Source organism: Schistocerca cancellata, chromosome 3 (genome assembly GCF_023864275.1).
Source record: "Schistocerca cancellata isolate TAMUIC-IGC-003103 chromosome 3, iqSchCanc2.1, whole genome shotgun sequence".
Classification (NCBI taxonomy): domain Eukaryota; kingdom Metazoa; phylum Arthropoda; class Insecta; order Orthoptera; family Acrididae; genus Schistocerca; species Schistocerca cancellata.
The window spans coordinates 368,524,770-368,548,083 of record NC_064628.1 but is presented as its reverse complement, the minus strand read 5'-3'; the positions used below and the strand labels follow the sequence as shown (position 1 = coordinate 368,548,083).

Here is a 23,314-nt window from a genome sequence, read left to right as displayed (position 1 = left end):
ACACCTCTATTTTACCAAGCAGGGTATTTGGACTACCCCAAAAGAGTTTTGTGTTTTATTGTAATATTTGTTCTCAGATTTCATTATTTCCACTGAATAGGTTTATTTAGTATTGAAAAAACAGCTTTCCAGGTTATTAAAGTATTTATTCAGATCACAGATACAAAGTACAAAAATTTTTTTATATCTTTCACTAAATTCAGTACTCAACGAACAGAAAATAATCTGAAACTTCCTGGCAGATTAAAACTATGTGCAGGACCGAGACTCGAACTCGGGACCTTTGCCTTTCGCAGGCAAGTGCTCTACCAACTGAGCTCCCCAAGCACAACTCACGCCCCGTCCTCACAGCTTTACTTCTGCCAATACCTCGTCTCCTACTTTCCAAACTTTACAGAAGCTCTCCTGCGAAGTTTCATATCAGCGCACACTTCGCTGCAGAGTGAAAATCTCATTCTAGAAAATAATCTATGTACCTCAACAGTCACTGCAGTAAAATAACACAAGACTTTTTTCAATTTTTAAGTCAAGTACATTTTTGCACTGCATGCACTTCACAGTAACAGTTTCTTCTCTGTGTATATTACAAACAGGTTTCTTGCATGTTACACAACAGAATCTTGTTTTCCGATCTTCATTTCTCCTGCAATCTTGACATCGTTGTGGCGTTGGTAACTTGGAACACTGGGTCTTGATCACTGCTGTAGGAATGCAATGTCACAAGCTTTCAGGGCATCTTGTACAACTTTATGAAGACTGCTGATATTTTGGGCTCTTTCTTCCATGTTGCCTTTGCTGAGTCCAAATGTCAGTTCAGTCGTGAAGAGTTTATGTCGGCTTCGGTTATTTTTCTGCCATTCAGGAAATCTTTGAGTGTACACAATATATGCATTCAGTGCTGCAATATCTATCATTTGCATGAAGATTCTTAAGTGGCCACCGCCTCGTTCCTCTAACACAACAGTATCCTCTTGACATTTTGTCCCCATCATTTACAGCACCTTTGGTTTTGTTGTAGTGCAGTATGATTTCGGGTTTGTGTTCACTTTCTTCACCACTCACTTGTCTCTCATTATGCTGAGTAGAGAGTAGTATTACTGCCTTTCCCTTCTTTGGAACATAGGAAACTAGAGTGAAGTCACTTGTGAAGCCAAACATTGAAGAGTGAACTATCTTTCTGTTTGGCAAGAATTCCTTCGAAATCTCTTTCTTATTGGAATGCAAGGTACCAACCAATGTCGTGTTACGTTTTAGTAGTTCAGCAGCCAATGGAAAACTGGTGAAAAAATTATCAGTTGTTACACCATGAATGTTATTCAGAAATGGTTCCATCAGATCCAAAACAACTCTCTGTCCTTGATTCACTTCCCGAGTATTGTCCACCATTCCTGTGTAAATTTGGATCCGTAATAAGTAAGATGTCTTCACATCAGCACAAACCCAAATTTTAATGCCACACTTGCCAGGTTTGCTCTTCATATAAACCCTAAAATGGAAGTTTCCTCGGTACATTGCTAATCGTTCATCAGTAGTCACGTATTTATAATAATAGAAGTTCTTGCACAAGTTAGATTGAAATTTGTCTAACACTACCCTGATGGCTTGTAGCTTGTCCTTGGTTTCTTCAATTCTCTGTGCTCTTGTGTCTCTGTTGTCAAATCGCAAGAATTTCAGTATAGACAAAAATCTGTTTCTTGACATGGCAGCAGAAAAGAATGGCTGCCGAAAGGCAACATTACCTCCCCACAGATCGGAAGCACTTGAGCGATGTCTATGAGTCAGACCAGCTCCTATTAGAATTGCTACTGTTGCATTTATATATCTCCATGTCGTTTTGTTCAAAGACTGAGCTGCATTCCACAACGAAATTACTCGTTTGGCTTCCCTGTTCTTTTCTTCTACAATGATGCTCACAATTTCCAGCGAGATAAATAATAAAAATGACTCTGTTCTTGTTTTGGTTGTTTTTCCATCATTCACTGGGCGAGGTGTTACATTCAAAATGTTGCGACGTTGACACCCGCCCACATTTTGGTGGTTCACTAGAAAATTGTAGTCCACTTCTAGAAACAAACAAATCTCCAGTGTCTTCTTCTTCTTCTTCTTCTTCTTCTTCTTCTAGTTCACGTGAATGTGTAGTACCTTCTGATATTTCATCTTGTCTTCATCTGATGCTATGATATGATCTTTGTCAAGAGGTTCCATATATTCATTCAGTTCATTATCGATTTCCCATCCATTTTCATCATCACTGACATCAGTATTGTATAGAATTTCCATGATCTCATCGCTAGAAAGTCCTTTGGACATCCTTACTTGCAGATGAAATACTGACTCATTTAATGTCAGCTCAACAGTGAACGTCAAATTCAACTCAACAACAGTATCCAGCAACAATAACAAACATTGGATCTATGGCAAAACTCAACAAAGTCGATGAATGACATATTTCCCAAAATCATCTTTCTCTACAAATAAGAAAATAAGAAGTTTCATACCAAGCGGGGTAGTCTCACAGCCCCACCAATAAATGACTTGAATAACAATGATAAAGCCAAAAGAATTAGACAGTCATGAGTGTGAATTCAACGTGAATCATTTTAGTACAAAGTCGTGAAACCACAGGCGTGTGGCCCTTCAGATAACATTATTACATGAAAAAAAAGGCAACCTGGGATAGTCAGAATACCCCAGTTGGTAATGCGAGGGTTAAATGTCATCATCTTGTTCTAAAGCTGGTAATGTTGTTGCCTGGTAACCTAACAGGAGAAAAACGGCGGAATTTCTCATTTGTAGCCAACTTGGTAAATTTTTACAGTTTCTCAGCTGGGTTCAGAATCAAATAATGGATTCTTAAGGACAACATTTTCAACTTTGAATGTTACCTTTACTTAAAAAGCAGCATAAATGTTTGTAGACAGTATCCATACAGATATGAGAACTTTTATTTCACACCTGTTCAAATATAAAAATAGTTTGTAAGTTGATAGAAAGTAACAATATTTCCTCCTGTTTTTCAAAAAATTATCAATTTTTAAGTAGAGCATTAAATTGCTGTAGCGGCTAGTTCACATTTTCTCAACTATTCCTCACAATAGAGTCACTGAGTCAAATGTCATGCGATTGTTTGAGCAAGATCAATATTACATAAAGCACTGTGTCGTATCAGGAATGTTGTTAAAACATCACTCGTATAAGTGATACATTGATGTTTCTATATATTTTAGCAATATTTGAAAAATCACACCAAAATTATTTGATTTTTAAGTAGTACACTAAAATAATGTAAGTTGTATTGCAAGTTTTAAAACAGAGAGAAACTGGAAGTAGTCACCTATTTGTTCACAACCTACCTCTATCTATAACGTTGCCTAGCATTAACTTACATTAGGAGCAATGATACTGGCTGATGCGATCATTGGCTGTCTTCATATAAATCAGGTTACAGAACTAAATAAAATGGGTCTTGTGAAGCACTTCATTTTTATCATTAAAACAATTTATTTCTCTTAAATCAAAAATTTTGATACAGAATTTGGGAAAAGAAGCTTTGATAACCACCTAGTCCCTAGAAGTCTGTTTCTTTCCTGGGTGATGGGTAGAGATGGGCAAACTCTTTCATCCTTGGGAACTAGCTCACTGGTGATCACTCTTTTTTGGGAACTGTTCATTTTTACTCATTCACCATTCAAAAGTGCATGGTATATGGTTCTTGTGATAAACTGAAAATTAGTAGCAAAGGTTACTGAAGATGGAAGGTGCCGAGAGGGGGGCACTTGCCTCCCCTCTGGAGTAAAGAGTTTTTATTCATTACAGAATTCTCACACACTTTAAGTAATTTTCATGATTCTGCAAAACCTCTCGTTAAGCCAACTGTAGCATTATGTGGCTGACTGAAGCGAAACAATAGAAGGTGGTGCACAAAAAACCAGGGCAGTACACACTGCTCGCCAATTACACATGATTTTTGACCGCTACACAAGCAGAATAGATAAACATGTAATAATTAGGCAGTAAAGAAATAACAAAAAGCTAATTCAAACAACTTCGAAACAATAGATGATGATTGGTGGGCGACAATGAGCAATCTAGTACTCGGGGCAGATTTTTTTTGCGCCACCCTGTACCACTGAAATAATATGGTAGAAGTTATTGTATTCTCTTTACAAAATGTGACACCAGACACTCAATTATGGAGTGTGGGCTTCATTCGGTTGTAAGTCAGTCTGCCTTCCATAACAATGAACATGCTGTTTTACCTTGGATCAGAAAAAGGACGGAAAATGACCACTTGTGTGTGCCGTACTGACTTCCTTTGCATGTGTAATAACAAGAAAACTTGCTTTTTTGTGTGCTCTGCTGTTTATCAAAATAGTGAAGCAAGCTGATATGCCCTTTTGTTATCTGAAAAGATGTATGTATTACATACCACATAATTATAAAATCCATTTTAATTACCAGTTGTGGACACTGAATAGAAACAGAAGTCCAGAGTTCAAAAAAAGGTTCGAAACAGACCTTGAATGGGCGTGCGTAGCAAACAAAACAAACAACAATTTGATACTGCAGTAATTATGCACAGTTGGCAGTGGAACAGTGATCAGTTGCCTCACAAAGAAGGAGTACGGCCGAGGGAGACTGACACCGAGACAGACGGAAGCGGGACCGAGGCCAGAATGAGACCGGCTGACGTGCCGTTGCGGGAACACCAACCGTTTCCCGTTCCCAGGAACCACAAGTAGAAAGCTGCGACCAAAATGAACTATGAAAGGCTGTTCCTTAGAATTCATTCCTGGTGAACCGTTCCTTTGGACCTGTTAGTTCACAAACGACTCATCTCTAGTGATGGGTGCCCCAGCCTCTGAGAACAAGCACTTGCTTGGCACAGATGTAGCGATAATGGCAAGATACACCTTTGAAAATTTGGGAAAAGTGACTGTGTCCTGCCACATTTCAATAGGGTCTCATTTATTAGGGTAATGGGGGACAACAGGTAAATATGAACATCAGTTTCACTGATGTTTCCATCAAATGTTGACAACTTATTTTTCGTATTTTTTTTGAGCCAACTGCTTGTGATATTTCCAGATGTCAAACTCTGAATCTTCTTTATAACATCTGTTCGATATGTATTTCATGATTGTAAGTACATTAAATTCCCAAGCCTATTTATATAACTAATTTTCTTTGATTTTGTGACAGCATCTTTTACATGCATGAAATTTAATCTCGGGTCAAGAGTTGTTGAAATTGCCATATTGGTGGAATGTTCCAAGTTGTCAAACCTTCTTGCCAGTTGTTTCTATATTTTGTTTCTAAACAGAGCAATAATTTCATTTCTAGGTTACGTATCTTTGACCACGTCTCAAACACAACTGACTAATGGGATCGCTTTGGTTACTATAACCCAAGTATCTCCTGAAATTTCTTTTGTTAATTTTTCAAATGGTCCTAGCAATTCCACCATTTCTTTGACGCACTAATTCACTGCTATAAGCCAATGTGGAGTCTCAGGACTAGTCAGAAAGTTTCGCTCCCACAACGGAAACTACCTCCAGGAATCATTATAACAAGCACAAAGTCAGCTGTGTGTGAGCATAGAGCATCTTTTTTTTAATTTTGCCTTCTTTCAGTTCCACTTCTACCTGTCCTTTCCGTAACTTTAATGTACTTGACAATATCTCTGACTTTATTTCTCAGTTCAGTGCAATGTTTATCATCATCAGTAGATTTCTTTATGACTAAGTTAATTATACAGCCAAAACAAGGGATAATTTTTTTCTTTTTGTCAAACACGTCCGACTGACCTTCATAACAGTGCTGGCATTATCTGTGATGATAGCTGAAACTTTTTCATTTTCAATATTCTTCTGGATGATGTATCTGTCAGTTCTTCAGTGATGTGTAGTGTTCTGTCAGCTCAAAAACACCAAATGTTCCACTGAGCAGTAGATACTTGTCCAGAAAGTGAATTCTAATGTACACAAATGATTTATTTTGCATTTTTACATGTCCATTTGTAACCCCCCTCTCTGTTGTCTCCTCCAAATTAAATCTGGGTATGCCCACGTTCTGTAAGCTAAAAATTGATCAGTTCAGATAAAATACTTCTAAAATTCGACACACATGTATAAATTTTTCTCCAACTAATTGGTAAAATTTTATTTGCTGGTTGCCTATTTCCTGAACTGAGACATTCATAATGTGCCCATCATTAACTATCATAATGTCACCAAATATTATGGCACACAATCGCACACACACCAACAGGGCAATCGACAATGAGAATCACTTATACTATATCCAGCGATTGCTGCACATTATTCAATTGGGACTATTTGAAGTAACTGATCTTACTGTAAACTCCGTATTTTACTTCCCTACTACTTCAAAAGTACAAAACTCAAGAGGACAGCAATAAATGTAGCACTGCATGAATTATGAGACTTTATGTGTCAATGACTGAGCATCCATGAACAGAATGAATGATCCATTGTTGAACAATGTCAATATTTTTGGACTTTTGTTGTTGATGCATCAGTGGTGTATCACCACTCAAACCTCAATGTTTATGGATGAAACCTTAATGTTTTTAAAACATCGATTTATTGTTGGCATCCCTAATCATGAAATCTTTAGCCTATTCGAAAACAAGTATTGTTTGCTAAAACCTACCCTCCCGAATTTTTCAAAATAAATTTGTGTGAAAGCTGAATGGCCAAAGCTTCATCCTTAAATGTAATTTAAGTGACCTGTTATGATACTCTGTGACTTTATGGAGAAGGTAATGTATCAAAGATAGTAACTAGCCACATTATGGATAATGTAGTAACCAAAGGACATTTACTATCACCACTATCTGTATTCTTTACTTCAGAACAAAACTTATTCACAAGAAGCTAATTTAGAAATGTTCACAACACAAGAAATGTAGCTGCTCATTCTTACCGGATCAAGACCACAAGAAGAATGGTTCCCCTTTGAAATCAAAGCTGTAATGGAACACATAATAGCACTCTGCAGATGAAAAATTAGAAATCTTAACCAGGATTTGAACAGTGGTTTTTGCATCTATGAGGTATCTGCATTACAAAGAGCTAACTAATGAACTTGACCCTCTTATTTTGGAAGAGCAATTCGTGGTGCTTTAGATTTTACACACTCAAATGTCCCTACAGTACCTAGGAATAACCTGCTGGATACTACATGCCCGTCATATCACCAAGACTGTCTAACAGTGCTACCTTTTATGCGAGACTTTGCACAATATTGCCAGGAAAGAAGGACGGAAGGAAGGTCAGGGCTTACTGTACTACTGACAACGAGGTCATTATATACATGGCATACAAGGCTGAATTGGGAATGGAACTATCCTGGCATTTGCCTTTAGGAAAACTGCAGAAAACCTTCACACATTTGGGTGACCAGACATGGATTTGAACTGCCACCTTTCTGAATACACGTAGAATGTCTTACAACTTTGTCACCTCACTTTGTGCTTGTGAAAGAGGTGGCTTGTTTCCATCCAACAGAGTAAAATCTCTTAAATAGTCTGAAGGGCAATTACTCTCGAAATTTGGCAATGGTGCAAATGGATCCTACATGGTCTTATTTATATTCACCCATCCTGCAACTATAAGTATTCACTTAGACAACTAACCGAGTTTTATTAGTGCAACAAACATTCACTAGCAGACATGCCATTCCACACACTGTGGATGTGTAATGACATGGTTGTCAGTAATATGTTAAACCCTAATCTTCCTTCCTTCTTTCTGAAAAATATTGTGCAAAGTCTCACTTACTAGGTAGGGCTGTTAGACCATGCCCAAACTGACGCAGACAATAAAGAGATCGCAGAACTCTGAAATGCCACTTCACAAACAAAACCTACCAGTATCTCTCAAAATACCCAATAACAATGAAATATATAGCTGCATATGCAGCTGCACTTATGATGGCTGCAGAAAACTGACTGCTTTGATTACAGAACATTTGTTTGAATTAATATTTCACAGAACACTAGAAGCTGATTACAGTATTCACCGCACGTTGCATTCCTTGCCAACTCCCCTTGCCCTCTTCCAAGTTTCATCCGACAGAAAATTCCAAAAATATAATTATTTGACTGCACTCAATAACAGTAAAAATAATCTAGATGCCAAAAACACTTTACATCTATACAAGGTTAATCACCTAAAACTTACACCACAAATATTGCAGAAAGGGAAAGTGCTGTTGATGTGCGCTTTGCACAGAGTGGATTGGTGATCTGGGGCTTGTATTGTTAGCCGATAAACATATTGTAATAATACTTAGAGAACGTGTACTTTTTGTGCATATATACACTATTTGAAATGAAACAATGCATATTGGATCCAGGATGAAATGTAACAATATTATTAAGAAGGAGAGTTGCTACTCACTCACCGAGACGCAGATAGGCACAACAAAAAGACTATCAGAAAATGAGCTTTTGGCCAACAAGGCCTTTGTCGGAGATGGCCTTGTTGGCCACTCATTTTCTGACAGTCTTTTTGTTGTGCCTATCTGCGACTCAGTGAGTGAGTACCAACTCTCCTGCTCATAATATTGTTACAATGCCTATTGACATTAACAAACTAAAAGTTGGGTAAATTGGAATGTCAGCAGTGTATGTTGCACGAGCCTCGTGCAAGTTGTTTATGAGGTATTGTACTGTGGAAACTTTCCACACCAATACTTTTTTGTGCCATTCAACCTGTGTATTTGTTAGGTACGATGTTGTTATGTTTGTATATAGTGTGCTAGTGTGTTCCTTGGGTGTACTGCGACTTGTTAGTCAGTTTGCATGACAGTCCAAACAGTTGGTCATGAGTGGGCAATGGGATTTACCAATGAACGGAAACGTTCACAGCGCATGAAGAGTGGAGAAATAATGCAGTTCGTTCTTGTATGATGTATGTGGCAAGATATCCCAATAAATGTCAACCATCTAGGCAATTATTCAGCAACCTCTTCAAACAGTTACGTGAAAGTGGTAGTGTCACACCTAGACAACATAACAGAAGGAAACAAGTGACAACAGGAGGGAGAAATTAATGTTCTTGCTGCTGTTGCAGTTGATCCACCTACTAGCTCCTGCGCAACTGCACAAGGAAGTGGCACAAGTCATCAGGCATGTGCCCCACATATTCTCCATTAACATATGTTCCATCCCTATCACATCACTCTCCGTCAAGAACTGCATGGAAATTATTGTAAGAATGGTGTTAACTTCTGTAGATGGGCATTAAGACATGATACTCCAGATGTATAATGTATGTTGTTTAAGTCATGAAGCCTCATGTACCAATCATGGTAAACCATCAAAACAAGCAGTATTAACCTGTTGAAAATCCTCGTTGGCTACGTCTGGTGCAATGTCAGTGTCCATGGAGTGTAAACGTGTGGTGTGGGACAGTGAACCATCAGCTCATATGCCCATTTATCACAGATGGAACACTGAAGGTGCAGAAGTATCACAGCCTTCAAATAGACAATCTTCCACAGATGCTAGATGATTTTCATCTACAGACTAGGAAGAACCTATGGTACCAACATGATAGCTATCCAGGCCATAGTGCACGAAGTAATACAGCATGTCTCCGCAAAGTGTTTCCAAATTGTTGGGTTAGACACACAGGACCTGCACCTTGGCCACCCCATTCCCCAAATTTGATGCCTGTAGACTTTTTTTCTGGGGGTAAGGCTGAAATACGCTGTCTACAAGAACATAAAAACTACACCCAATGATATGCAACAACATATTACTGCAGCCTGCTTGGACATATCAGCCAAAATGCCAACATGTGCGCAGCAGTCATTCCATACCAGACTGGAAGCATGTATTGTTGCTGTCGGTGGTCATTTTGAACCTATGATTGTCCATTATCTCATTACTGGTCAGAATCCACATGCCTAGTGTGTGCACTTCTGTTGTTCTTTAGTGTATATTATCACAGGTATAGCACGGTGTCAATGTGGGAACTTCTCAAAATACATCATCTCGTAAATGACTCCCACTAGAATCCAGCAACAAACACCACTGACACTCTAATTTACTGTATTTTTAGTCTGTTAATGTCAATAGGCATTGTTCCATTTAAGAAGTGTCTGTATGCACAAAAATACACTTTCTAATTATTATTATGATCTGTTTATTGGCTAACAATAAGAGCCCCTGACTACCAATCCATCCTGTGGAAACTGCACATCAAAAGCACCTTCCATTTCTGCAATATCTGTGGTGCAAGTTTTAAATGATTCACCCTTGACACAGCTACAAAAAGGTCTATTCTTGTACATTAAGTAAATGATCACTTATTGCTTACCTCTCTCATCTTGAAGAATGCCATGCCCGTGAGAAGTGAATCACTTCCAGCTTGGTGCTGTGGTCCTATTCTTTCCAGCTCCAATTGGTCAGCTACCTCTTGAAGGCCTCCCTTCAGATTTTTACAGCTTTTCATGAGGTACTGTGGAAATAAAAAAGAACAAAGATTGGCAATTTGTAGCGTGAATATTGCAGCCACACTCATATTAGAAAATTAAATGGCCATGAAAATTTATGACAAATTAAAAGTGAAAAACTTTTGTAGTGTGGTATTATGCTTGCTGAACTAAAATTACAAGCCATCTTTATGCAGAAATGATATTATTCAGTCATGGAATTTTTAAATGATGATAAAGCTGTCTCTGTAGAGTAGTGTAATAAACTTGTAAAATAATGGTTGTAAATTGAGATTAATTTAGGTTTTTTTGACACTGTATAGGCCTCAATTATTCTTCCAGCTTGGATTTTCCATTGCCTCAATTATATCATTCACATTAATTAGTTACTGTGTGAAGAGTTTGACAGATCACTGAAAGATCTGAGTCGGAACAAGGCCCCCGGAGTAGACTACATTCCATCGGAACTACTGACGGCCTTGGGAGAGCCAGTCCTGTCAAAACTCTACCATCTGGTGAGCAAGATGTATGAAACAGGCGAAGTAAGACATGGTTGTAGCCTCTCCCCGATGTTATTCAATCTGTATATTGAGCAAGCAGTGAAGGAAACAAAAGAAAAATTCGGTGTAGGTATTAAAATCCATGGAGAATAAATAAAAAGTTTGAGGTTCGCTGATGACATTGTAATTCTGTCAGAGACAGCAAAGGACTTGGAAGAGCAGTTGAACAGAATGGACAGTGTCTTGAAAGGAGGATATAAGATGAACATCAACAAAAGCAAAATGAGGATAATGGAATGTAGTCTAATTAAGTCTGGTGATGCTGAGGGAATTAGATTAGGAAACGAGACACTTAAAGTAGTAAAGGAGTTTTGCTATTTGGGGAGCAAAATAACTGATGATGGTCGAAGTAGAGAGGATATAAAAGGTAGACTGGCAATGGAAACAAAAGCGTTTCTGAAGAAGAGAAATGTGTTAACATCGAGTATAGATTTAAGTGTCAGGAAGTCATTTCTGAAAGTATTTGTATGGAGTGTAGCCATGTATGGAAGTGAAACATGCACGATAAATAGTTTAGACAAGAGGACAATAGAAGCTTTCGAAATGTGGTGCTACAGAAGAATGCTGAAGATTAGATGGGTAGATCACATAACTAATGAGGAGGTATTGAATAGAATTGGGGAGAAGAGGAGTTTGTGGCACAACTTGACAAGAAGAAGGGATTGGTTGGTAGGACATGCTCCGAGGCATCAAGGGATCACAAATTTAGCATTGGAGGTCAGTGTGGAGGGTAAAAATCATAGAGGGCGACCAAGAGATGAATACACTAAGCAAATTCAGAAGGAAGTAGGTTGCAGCAAGTACTGGGAGATGATGAAGCTTGCTTCAGTCTCAGGACTGAAGACCACAACAACAACATTAATTAGTTCCCTGTACACAAAATCATTGTTTTATGTATGTATGTATATAATGAGATAATAAAATTCCTCTTCTCATAAGGTTACACGGCTGAAACATACTGAGGACACATGAGTACACATATACTTATAATCTCACTCAAACTTTTCAAAACAGGGGTACAAACCAATCAAACTCTTAACTATGTGTAAAATTAAAGACTGTTTAAGAGGATGCACAGAATAATTTCTTGATTTAATGTCCCTTTTTCTTTGAGTTGTTCAGCTCAAATTTTGAACTCTTCATAGTGCAACGTATGCAGAAGTCTGAACAGCCAAAACGATGGAGAACAATTATTAGAGCAAACCATTACCATGAATTTTAGATGACTGACCGACTAGTAAATCATTGTATTTTGCTGAAATATAATTCATAAATTACCTTGAATGAAACTGTACTTTCACTACGCCCAACACAAAAAAGTTTAACTAGTGCACAATATATGGTGGTAACTAAACAGAACACTCTGGCCGTCAGCTTATTAATTATTTAGCTGGGTTACATTTTTAAGCTCTGGCCATCAGCTTATTAATTGTTTAGCTGGGTTACAATTTTCATACATCTGCACAATTTATAAGAATGATTTTAACTGAATCAGGTTAGAGCAATGGCTCCCAAACCTTCCAAGACTATTAACCTTGAATGAAATCACACCAGGCAATACAAGCTTTACTACCTAACAAACATTGAGATCTAAAAAAAACATCTATTTAAAAATAATGAAAGATAAGTAATACATAGCTGTTCGCTGAACAACTGAAGCCCATACATTTTGCAGGGGTGTTTAAATGAGAAATAATGATTCAGTAAGAAAGTTGGTGAAACTTTATATTTTTCTTTTTTTTTCCACAAAGAGTCAACTAATGCACATCCAAATTCATTCTGTTTCTCACTTTCATCATCATTGCTACACCACTCAATAATGCCCTTTCGCAATGGAAAGTTTTAACAAACTGAATCAAAATTTATCAAAGTTCTCCTGATAATAATGGATTCTTGCCACTAACCTTTCAGTAAAATTATACAATTCTGGTGGTATGAAAGTATGTATATTTTTTTCAGTTTGTTGTCTTCACTGAAGTCTCAGGAATTGCACTTTTTCCTACCCAAAAATATTTTCTCATTCACTCGAAATAGTTCTTGGAGGACCCAAGCATTTGCTTTTCAATTTTCCACATCAGAAAAATAGATGCTAATGGAAGTCATTAATAATGTCAAGTGCTGAATACTAGTGTGGATGTATGGGGGTGCATTTGGTACACTAAACATATTTTTCAAAACCAAACTACCATACTATCTGAAACAGGCTTTTCAGAGTGTATTTTGACTTATGGCAGTGGGAAGTGAACTTTTAATGTGATGAACTGCTTAAAAACAAAATTGCTGAGTAAGTAATGAACTGAGGCATGTTGGGAATTTCTAAAGAATCAGGAGACAGACTGGAGTGGAACACACAATTATGGCCACAGAGGAAATGAAATGGAGGTGAGACAGAAGCTCAAAATTAAGCATGGACTTCAATGTGAGACACTTAATAGTTTCTACCACCAAACTCACTCTCAAAGTCTGGTAGAAAATGCAAATGTATTTTTGTCAGACCATCAAACTTGATTCTTTAAATGATCAAACTTGTATGTATAAAACAGCTTCAATCTTCTGATTAAAAATATCTGACGCTAAGTATGTAAGCACAGAAAAGTTTAGAAAGAATTTGAAATTATGTATACAGCTTGTTGTAAGTAAATAAGTGTTCTCATTCTCAAATATTTGATGAATATAGGCCGGTAGTTTTGAAGTGGTGAGTTACGCTGCCTCAAGACATGCACATGTTTTCCAACTGTAATACTCGTATTACAGCGTTAAACCTTTAACATAAGATTATACCTCTCAATGAGTAGATTACGGCAGCATTTTAATTTTTTTAAACCCAGTCAATAATTATATGAAATTCTGAAAATCAAATCTTTGCTACCCCATGGAAGCGGTTAGATACACAACCTGCAACTGTGACAACGTTACCAATGACTGTGCCACTAAAGCAGAGTTACTAAATATGGTTTTCTGACATTCCTTCACTGAAAAAGATGTAGTAAATATTTCAGAAATCTGATCAAGAACTGCTGCTAGCATGAGTAACTTAAAAGTATCATCAGTGTAGCAAAGCTACTTGTGTCATTTCCAGTCCCAACTGTATACCTGTTAGGTTTCTTTTGGAGTACACAATAGCTCCATTTTTAGCAATCACAAACAGCTGCATATCTTAAGCCTGGAAACTTGTACAGGTCACAGCAATAGCCACACACAAGAAAGGAAAAACAGTAATCCACTTAATTATAGGCCCATTAGTAGTAACTCCGATTTGTAGTAGGCTTTTGGAACACAAACAGTGTTCACTTAACACAACACCTCAAAGAAAAAACATGCATTAAGACAATAATATCCTTATGAAATGCAATTGGCTATTTTTTCACACAAAGTAATAAGTTCTATTGAAGAGGCTCTCAAGTTGATTCCAGATTTCCAGAGGGCTTCTGAAAGCTATCACACAAGCAGCTTCTAATTAAATTGTGTAGCTATGGAGTATAGACTCACTTGTGCAATTGGATTCATCATTTCCTATAAGATAGGTTGCAGTTCACAGTAATTGATGGCAAGTCACTGAATGGAAGTGATATATGTCATTCACCAAGGAAGAGTTTTAGACCTTCTGCTGTTTCTAATCTATACAAACAATTTAGGTGGCAATCTGAGCAGCTATATATGATGGTAGTATCTGTTCCCGAAAGAACAGTTACCATTGATAACCATGCAGCTCTGCTAGAAATGAAATGATAATTAAATGGACACCCTAGCTGCAAACAGGAGTTCATATACTTCATTGGGGACATGTTGAAAATGTGTGCCCTGACTGGGACTCGAACCTGAGATCTCCTGCTTACATGGCAGACGCTCTATCCATCTGAGTCACCGAGGACACAGAGGATAGTGCGCCTGAGTCCCGGTCAGGGCACACATTTTCAACATGTCCCCAACGAAGTATATGAACGCCTGTTTGCAGCTAGGGTGTCCATTTAATTATCATTTCAAATCTGAGCACCCTTCTTCGATTGTTTGCAGATGCCTGTTGCTTACCGTCTAGTGAAGCTGTAAGCATATTGTTGTATCAATGCCTATCCCGCAAGCCTACATCATTAGTCGCCTCTCTGGCAGGCAGAGAGTGAGACTGTAGAGGAGTTGTGGTTTAGTTTCCATGGTGTACGTATCACACAGTGTCGACACCATGGCTTCATAGCGCAGTTTACAGTAATTTTGCCAAAGTACTTAAAATTATTGCCATGGAAGTTGTGTACATAATACCAGTGCTGACAGTTCAGTACTGGTGATTTATTTGAGAGTGATAATTCTGAAATTTTATGTCATGTCGCAAGAACAACAATCAACCCAATTGATCATGTCATGATGGTTACAGGACAAGTAACGTGTTCTGGACAATTATCCATGTGAGAAAAATCAGTGGTCTGACCAAATGTCATAAACACAGGCACTCTTTGTTCGGATATCGTAAAACCAATTTTTCCAACAAGTACGTCGCGATCGATCACACACATGCTCACGAGAATAATTAGTAACGCCACTAGAAGGGGCCAACTATTCTTACAAATTTGGTAAATCTAGATGGCTACATCTTTAAAGACACGACAGATGTAATAGGTGAGGGGGTGGAGTAGTGACATACATATGCTCCACTTTATCACCTATGTGCTGGAAATACCTAACCATAAAGAAGATAAACAAGTGAAATATGTCATCAATTCTTTAACAGAAAATGACTGATGTGCGTCCTCTACACAACTGCTACAGTATGCGGGTTTTGTGTGCTTCAAAACTGCTCTTTCAAATCTCAAATTGACATATGAGCAAATAATTATAGCTGGTGAAACTAACAAATTTTCTATGCAACTGTCCTTCCAGGGTGAAATTTAAGTGGATGGTTTCTTCTTCAAACAAATTGCCCCTACAGCTTGCTCCCACCCATCATACAAGCAGTAATCACACTCTCATAGATATATTTGCAACGAAATCCCCAGAGAGAGAAATTCAACACAATCCCCACACATAATTTCATACCTCTCAAATACCTACACTTGTCATTTATTCCCATGACATAATTTTCATGACACACTCGCTAGAATGTTCCAGAAAGAAGCTGCAACTAACTACGTATCGAGACTTCAAATGCACTAATTTACTTGAACTTGCAACTGAGACGCAAGAAAAAGTTTGGAAACATCGATTTCATTCTCAGATGCAAAAAAAGGAAAGAAAGAAAGAAAATCATGGATTTACTAACAAACTTACTCAACTATATGACAAATATGCTCCCCTAAAGACCAGAAAGTGAGAAGGGAAACCTGCATCTTGGCTAAATGGAGACCTGAAACAGTTCATGAATCTCAGACACTTAACATCAGGCATACAAACTGTGACCCGCACTTTGAACTCATATTGCTTACAAGCAGAAGCAGAACAGTCCGTCAAGCAGTGAGAAACGGAAAACTCAGGCATGGCAATACATTAACTGACAACAGAAATAGAATAGCTGTCCTTCAGACAAACCTGCATGGCCTTGGTATAGACAAAGTAAAAGATGCAGTTGATTCCATAGTCCCAGCCAATAAACAGAACCAATATGTCATTTTACCTACAACCACAATTGAATTAAAAATGAAACAGACTCCTTGATTACTTCATGGTGGTAAGTGACTGTAGTCACATTAAATTCTATCCAAATGATGTTACTTGCAAAATACCATAAAAAAGACATCATGCAAACCAGATCAGAATCAACTGGACACGATGGTATAAAGTCCAAAAAAATGGCTCTGAGCACTATGGGGCTTAACATCTGTGGTCATCAGTCCCCTAGAACTTAGAATACTTAAACCTAACTAACCTAAGGACATCACACACATCCATGACCGAGGCAGGATTCGAACCTGCGACCGTAGCAGTCACGCGGTTCCAGACTGAAGCACCTAGAACTGCACGGCCACACCGGCCGCCGTATAAAGTCCGAATTAAGCTTATTGTTCAGCTGTTATTACCTACTATAACAAATATCTTCAACCACATGGACAACACATCTTTCCCCTGAGGCCTGGAAACAGGGACTAGTTAAGCCCTTACCTAAAAAAGACGTCGCTACAGCACCCTCTGATTACTGACCTATTCACATTCTTCCCACACTGTCCAAGTCCTCAGAATATATAGTCCATGATCAGCTAACAACTACCCAATTACAAACAACCTACTAGATGAATACCGATCAGGTTCCCGTAAACATCACAGCACAACATCTGTATTAATAAAGGTGACAGATGACCTGAAGCTTGCTATGGATGTGCAAGAGGCGACTATCATGTGCTCCTTAGACTTCAGCACAGCCTCTGATAGTAAGTTCAACTTTTTACTTGCCAAAATTAACAGCCTAAATTTCTCGCCAAGTGGAGTGCGCTGGTTTTGTTCATACTTGACGTACCACCAGCAATGCATCATGTCCAGCACAATAGAGGCAGGTAGTACCAGGCATCCCATGTGCAGTATTACGTCCTATACTCTTTTCACTGCATGTATATGATGTTTCATCAGTATTGTCCTACTGCAAATACCACATGTATGCTTATGACCTCCAGCTGCATGTAAATGCAAAACCAATTAACCTGAAGACAGCTATCACAGATCTTGGTACCGACTTGTATGCACTATAAAAATGGGTGCAGAGTGTAGTGTTAAACCTCAACCCATCCAAAACCCAAGCAGCACTGGTTGGTCATTCTAGGCTCATTAGCCCAAAATATCAGAAATCCCTACCATTTTTAAGCCAAAATGTATACGAGTTCTCCCGAAAAGAGTATAGGAGTAATAATAGATGAAAATCTAAATTGGACTGAGCATGTAACTGCAGTGTGCAAGAAGGCATCAGCACCTATCCATTCCCTCCAAAATTATAAAGCTCTTCACTCTTGACCTGAAGAAGGAACTTGTACAAACACTTATACTTCCAATTACTGACTACTGCAATGTTATCCTGCAAGGCCTTTCTCAGGAAAGCTCTGGGTATCTGGAACTGGTTATGAATGCCTGTTTTCAATATATCTGTGATGTTTGACTCTCCGATCACATTTCACTATCCTGGCAGCATGCAAAAAGGCATCACCTGACTTCTCTACTATCTTTCGTTTTTGTTTCTATTTTAGGGCATAAAAACAACTAGGGTCATCCACGTCAATGTCAAAAGCTGTAAAACATGAAGACAAAGAGAGAAGTTAAAAACGACTACACATCAATCCCAATCGATGGAAGATAAGGCAGCTAAAAACATGGACTTGGTGAAAGTTCTATAAAATACACCATAGAGAAACAGAGGTCCAAAACTAAAAATTAAATGGCTTTCGCCATATTGCTACAATGGATAAAAAGTAAAGTGCGTTTGACAGCCCACATGCCATTCGCTAAAATGCCCGATAACTCAAATGGCAAACACAAACAGGAATGTAAGCAGTTAAAAAAAGTGCATTCCGCCAGAAAATGGTGGAAAATTAAAAGTTGGGCGTGATGTGCACAATGTGGTCGGGGAGCTACATTTAATAATAATGGCAAAGGCTAAAACGATGGTGCCCAGTACGCAACCTAGTTAAACGTCCTCCTCACAGCAAGGCAGCCTAGAGGTGGTTGTCCAAGTTCCTGGGAGGGCTTAATAACCTGGAACTTGTTCCCATGAAGGGAGGACCAGTGGTGATGCCAATGCAACACCACCTGCTGACAGACGCTAACACAGAGATTATCGGAGGGAATGTAAGAACTAGCGAGCTGAGGTGCGAGGATTGCAGCCTTGGCAGCTGCATGAGCGGCCTCTTTTACTGTTAGACCGAAGTGACCAGGAACCCACAAGAACAACACAGTAGCTTCATTAAGAGTAAACAAGTGACAGCTTTCCTGGACCCGTTACACTAAGGGATGGATGGTGTACAGTACACAGATGCTTTGAAGGGCACAGAGAGTCTGAGTAGATGACGCAATTGAAAAGTCTGTGTCACCATGCACTGCGTCGCCTGATACAGGGCGAAGAGCTCTGCTATAAATATTGAGCAGTGTTCCGGAAGCCGATACCATAAAATGTTGACACCAATGACGAAGGCACACCCAACACCATGGTCAGTCAGAGAGCCACCAGTGTACACAAAGGTACTATCGTGAAGTTCCATGCAAAGGTCGTGAAACCAAAAGTGATATAATGAAGCTTGAGTAGTGTCCTTAGGAAACGGGTGAAGGCCAAGGTGAACGTGAAGTGCTACATGAAGCCAAGGTGGTGAAGGGTTCACACCCACCTGGAAAGTTGCACAGATGCAAAGTTTAGTTGCCGGAGCAAGAGCCGAAAGCAAACTCCATGAGGTAACAGAGAAGAGGGACGTGCCCCACACTGGCGATCAAAGAAGTCATCGAAAAATAAGGCATAAGATGGATGGCTATGCATGGCAGGCAAATGGCGTGCACATCTGCCAAGGTGAAAGTCACGGCGGTAGGACAGCAGTAGTTCAGCAGCTTCTGCATATAGACTCTCAACTGGGCTAGTGTAGAAGGCACTAGTGGCCAAACAGATGCCATGATAGTGGATAGTATTGAGACAGGTAAGAGGGATGGCTGTGCAGATGCATAAACGAAACATCCATAGTCACGTTTCAAACGGACAAGGGATGGAAGCCTGAGGCCCACTGTTTTCCTGGATAAAGGTGTCTGACAAGGCAGAATCCATACATATCTTGAAAACTCGGTCTATTAAAAATTCCTAGAGGAAACGGGGCAGTCAGCCATAGAAGCCCCACATGTAGAGAGTATGGAGGATACCAGTCATCCAGCAGATGTCTTAGGCTTTCTCCAAATTGAAAAACATGGCCATAGTCTGGGGTTTTTGCGGAAAACCATTCATGACATGGGTGGACAAAAATGATCAACTGCAGAATGGCAAACTCGAAATCTGCACTGTGCTGCGGTTATTAAATTGCGAGACTCAAGCCACCATACCTGCCGGGCATGAGTCGTACATTCCGTCAACTTGCAAACACAGCTGGTCAGAGAAATGGGGCGGTAGAAGGAAGGTGTTTGTCCTTATAGGGCTTAAGTATGGGTACGACGGTAGCTTCACACCAGCATTTTGGAAATTTGCCCTCTGCCCAGATGTGGTTGTATGTATTAAGCAGGAGTGCTTGCTCGCAAGAGAAACATGCTACAACTTCTGAATGTTAACAGCGTGCGGCCCTAGGGCGGAGAATCAGGATGGAGTGTGAGAATGATCTAGCTCCCTCATAGTAAAGGCGGCATAGTAGCACACCATTCTAAGAGAATGAGAAGGGTATCACCCAAGCTGTCTCTGCTCATTTCCGGTGGAGGAAGTCAGGGTGATACAGGGAGGAGCTCAAAATCTCCGCAAAATGGTGGCTACAGTCAGGCCGAAAATTGGGGAATGGCTCTGTGGATGGCTCAGGTGACTGAAGAGGCAGCGGTAAGTTAAAAAAGCAAGTGAATGAAATCCAGCTAGCTTTATTGCTATCCCAAAGAACATGATGACACTGTAGATGCATCTGTTTATAATGAATGCAATTTGCCATCCTAGACTGTTACAAACGCAGCGAGCAAGTCTCCATGCGCGAACTGCATCACGGTCCACCTCAGTCCACGGAGTCGGGGTAGGAGTCAGCAAACGGATAGCACACGGGAAATGGTGGCTCAAATATGTGTCACAGAGAATGAACCACTTGAGTCAATGGGCAAGCTGGGCAGTGCAGAACGATAGGTCCAAATGGGAATAGGTGTGCAAGGAGCCTGAAAGGAACTTGGGTGCTCCTGTGTTATGGCACAAGAGGTTAACTTGATTAACAAGGTCAGCCAAGAGAGCACCCCTCAGGCAGGTTCTGGGGGAACCCCAAAGGGGATGGTGCACATTAAAGTAACCAAGCAGCAGAAAGGGGCGAGGTAGCTGCCCAATAAGCTGGAGGAAATCTGCCCTGGTGACACTGAATGATGGAGGGATGTAAACAGTACAAAGGGGAAAGGTCAAGTGAGGAAGGAAAAGGTGAACTGCAACAGCTTGAAGATGGGTGGTCAAGGAGATGGGTTGACTATGAACGTCATCCCATATGAGCAGCATGACTCCCCCATGAGATGGAGTGCCAACCCTGTTGGGAAGGTCAAAATGGACCAGGAAGAAATGTGGAATCTCAAAAAGATCATGAGGATCATGAGGATCCAATTTTGTTTCCTGAATGCAGAGAACAAGTGGATGCTGCAGTTCGAAAAGCAGCCGTAAATCCTCTTTGATGGATTGAAGGCCGTGAACATTCCATTGGAGGAGTGTTAAGATGAGGAAAAAATTGTGGGGTGTCACCTCGGCGGCTGGCGAGTGCTAGCCTGCGAAGACTCAGTGCTACAGGGCACAGAGGTAGGAGGATCCTGCTCCATGATGTCCACAGGAGCATCAGCTTTCTTCTGCTGTCGGCCTGTGGAGTCCAACACAGAAAAATTTCATTGGTGAGCATCGGCAACGTAGAGGCTGTCAAAGATCTTTGAGTCAGTGAACGAGAAGGCTGTATGACTTTGTTTGACTTCTTCAAGCCTTTCTGGTTACCGGAGGAAGACTCAGGTGATGGACGGCTGTCTTCACTGGAGCATTCCTTCTGTCCTTTCCAGCCTGCTGATTGTGTAGCTGGTGACTTTGTCCCATGAGACGAGAGTTCGATGGCTTCTTGTACAGCTGGATGAGGAGACGGTGATGCTACCATGACACTGGGTGATTTCACAACCTCAGAGCTGAATTTGAGGAGGTTGCATGTCTGCATGGCCATGTCCTTTATGGACCGAGATGCAGCAAGAACAGTACTGTAAGTGCCAGATGGTAGAATGCAGGGTTTGAGACTAGCCAATAACTTGCGTGCGACTGGATAAGGTACTTTTTCCTTTACCCAGATCCCCTGGACAGCCATCTCATCGATATACGTGGGACCATCTTGAGAGGAGGCAGCATGGTCGCCATTGTAGTTCATACAGTGGGGAGAAGGAGGCGGACAATCGCCCTCGTATGCATCCCTACCACAGGTTACACATTTGGCCAGGTGTCGACAAGAAATTCGAGTGGAGTCTAAACGATAACACTGGTAGCAGCACATCTGGTTCGGAATGTACGGTCAGATTGTGCTAACTTCATAGCCTGCTTTGATCTTGAATTGAAGCACCACTCTCTCGAAGGTGAGAAAAAGAGTGCATGTGGGCACTAAGGAGGCATTATCTTTCTCATCACCTGACGGATGCCAATGACACCCTGATCAGAGATGTACATTTGGATTTCGGCCTTGGTCACACTGTCGGGCAGCCTTGTGTAAATAACACCACAGGAAGAATTCAGAATTCTATGGGCCTCGATACAATACAGGATAGTTGTGGAGAAGCTAAGCAGCAAGCAGCTGTTATGCATGAGAATCAGAAGCAGTATCCAAAAACAAAGTGTTATTGCGTAAACAAGAGTAGGATTTCACAGGGCCGGCAAATGCATCAATACCTTTCTGAATTAGAAATGGATTTACTGTTGCAAAGGACTGACCGTCCTCAGCATGTGAAACCATGAGGAACTGTGGTGCAGCTGGGAGGGTCTTTGAATCAGGAGCTTCATTCCATTTATGTTTGGTAGACGTGGACTGCAAAGATGATGACTGCCTCATTGCTAGAAAATCCCCCATGATCACCAGCATCTCCAATGGCATGCTCCTTCCAATTGGGGGCCCCTTCACAAGGGGTTCACACCTCCCAAACACCTGACAGAGGGACCAATCGGCACATTGGGAAGGTAGCAGCTCAGGCAATCATCCCTCCCTGGGCCTGGCCTGTACCGAGGGGTACATGTGAACCCTAACTGTCAAACCGGGGCTGGGAATTACACATTACTGAGTCACCAGGTATGCATCAGACGCATGGACCGGCCTTCAGGAGCGCACAGGGAGGAAGAAGAAAAAAAAGGGGAGCCTCAAATGCCGAAGCAGAGGAAGGACAGGAGAAGGTGAATTAAGAAAGAAAAAATGAACGACAAATGGTGGTGAGACAGTTCTTATGTCAGCTATGGCAATGCGGAACATTCCCAAAAATACCCCAGACATGTTCCCCAAGGGACGGGAAAAAGAATAGCAGGAGGATAAACATGCAGCACCGAAGGTAAAAGATGCTGCAAAGGCTGGGGCCCCTTTGTCAAAGGCCATTGGCTGAAAGCTTTAAGTGTGAAAATCTTTTTGTTGTGCCTATCTGCAACTCAACATCTCCGCTATATAGTGAGCAGCAACTTTCCTCCT

The 23,314-nt window shown here is 40.2% G+C and overlaps 1 protein-coding gene across 7 annotated transcripts in view; it reads right to left on the bottom strand.

Moving 5' to 3' along the window:
* Positions 1-23,314, bottom strand: part of LOC126175054 (CCR4-NOT transcription complex subunit 7) — a 119,553-nt gene that overhangs the window by 6,165 nt on the left and 90,074 nt on the right. For all 7 annotated transcript variants that reach the window (XM_049921567.1, XM_049921570.1, XM_049921573.1 and 4 more), the window contains one exon: positions 10,353-10,493. In XM_049921567.1, coding sequence (XP_049777524.1) covers positions 10,353-10,493 — 141 coding nt within the window. The remainder of the gene's footprint in view (positions 1-10,352; positions 10,494-23,314) is intronic.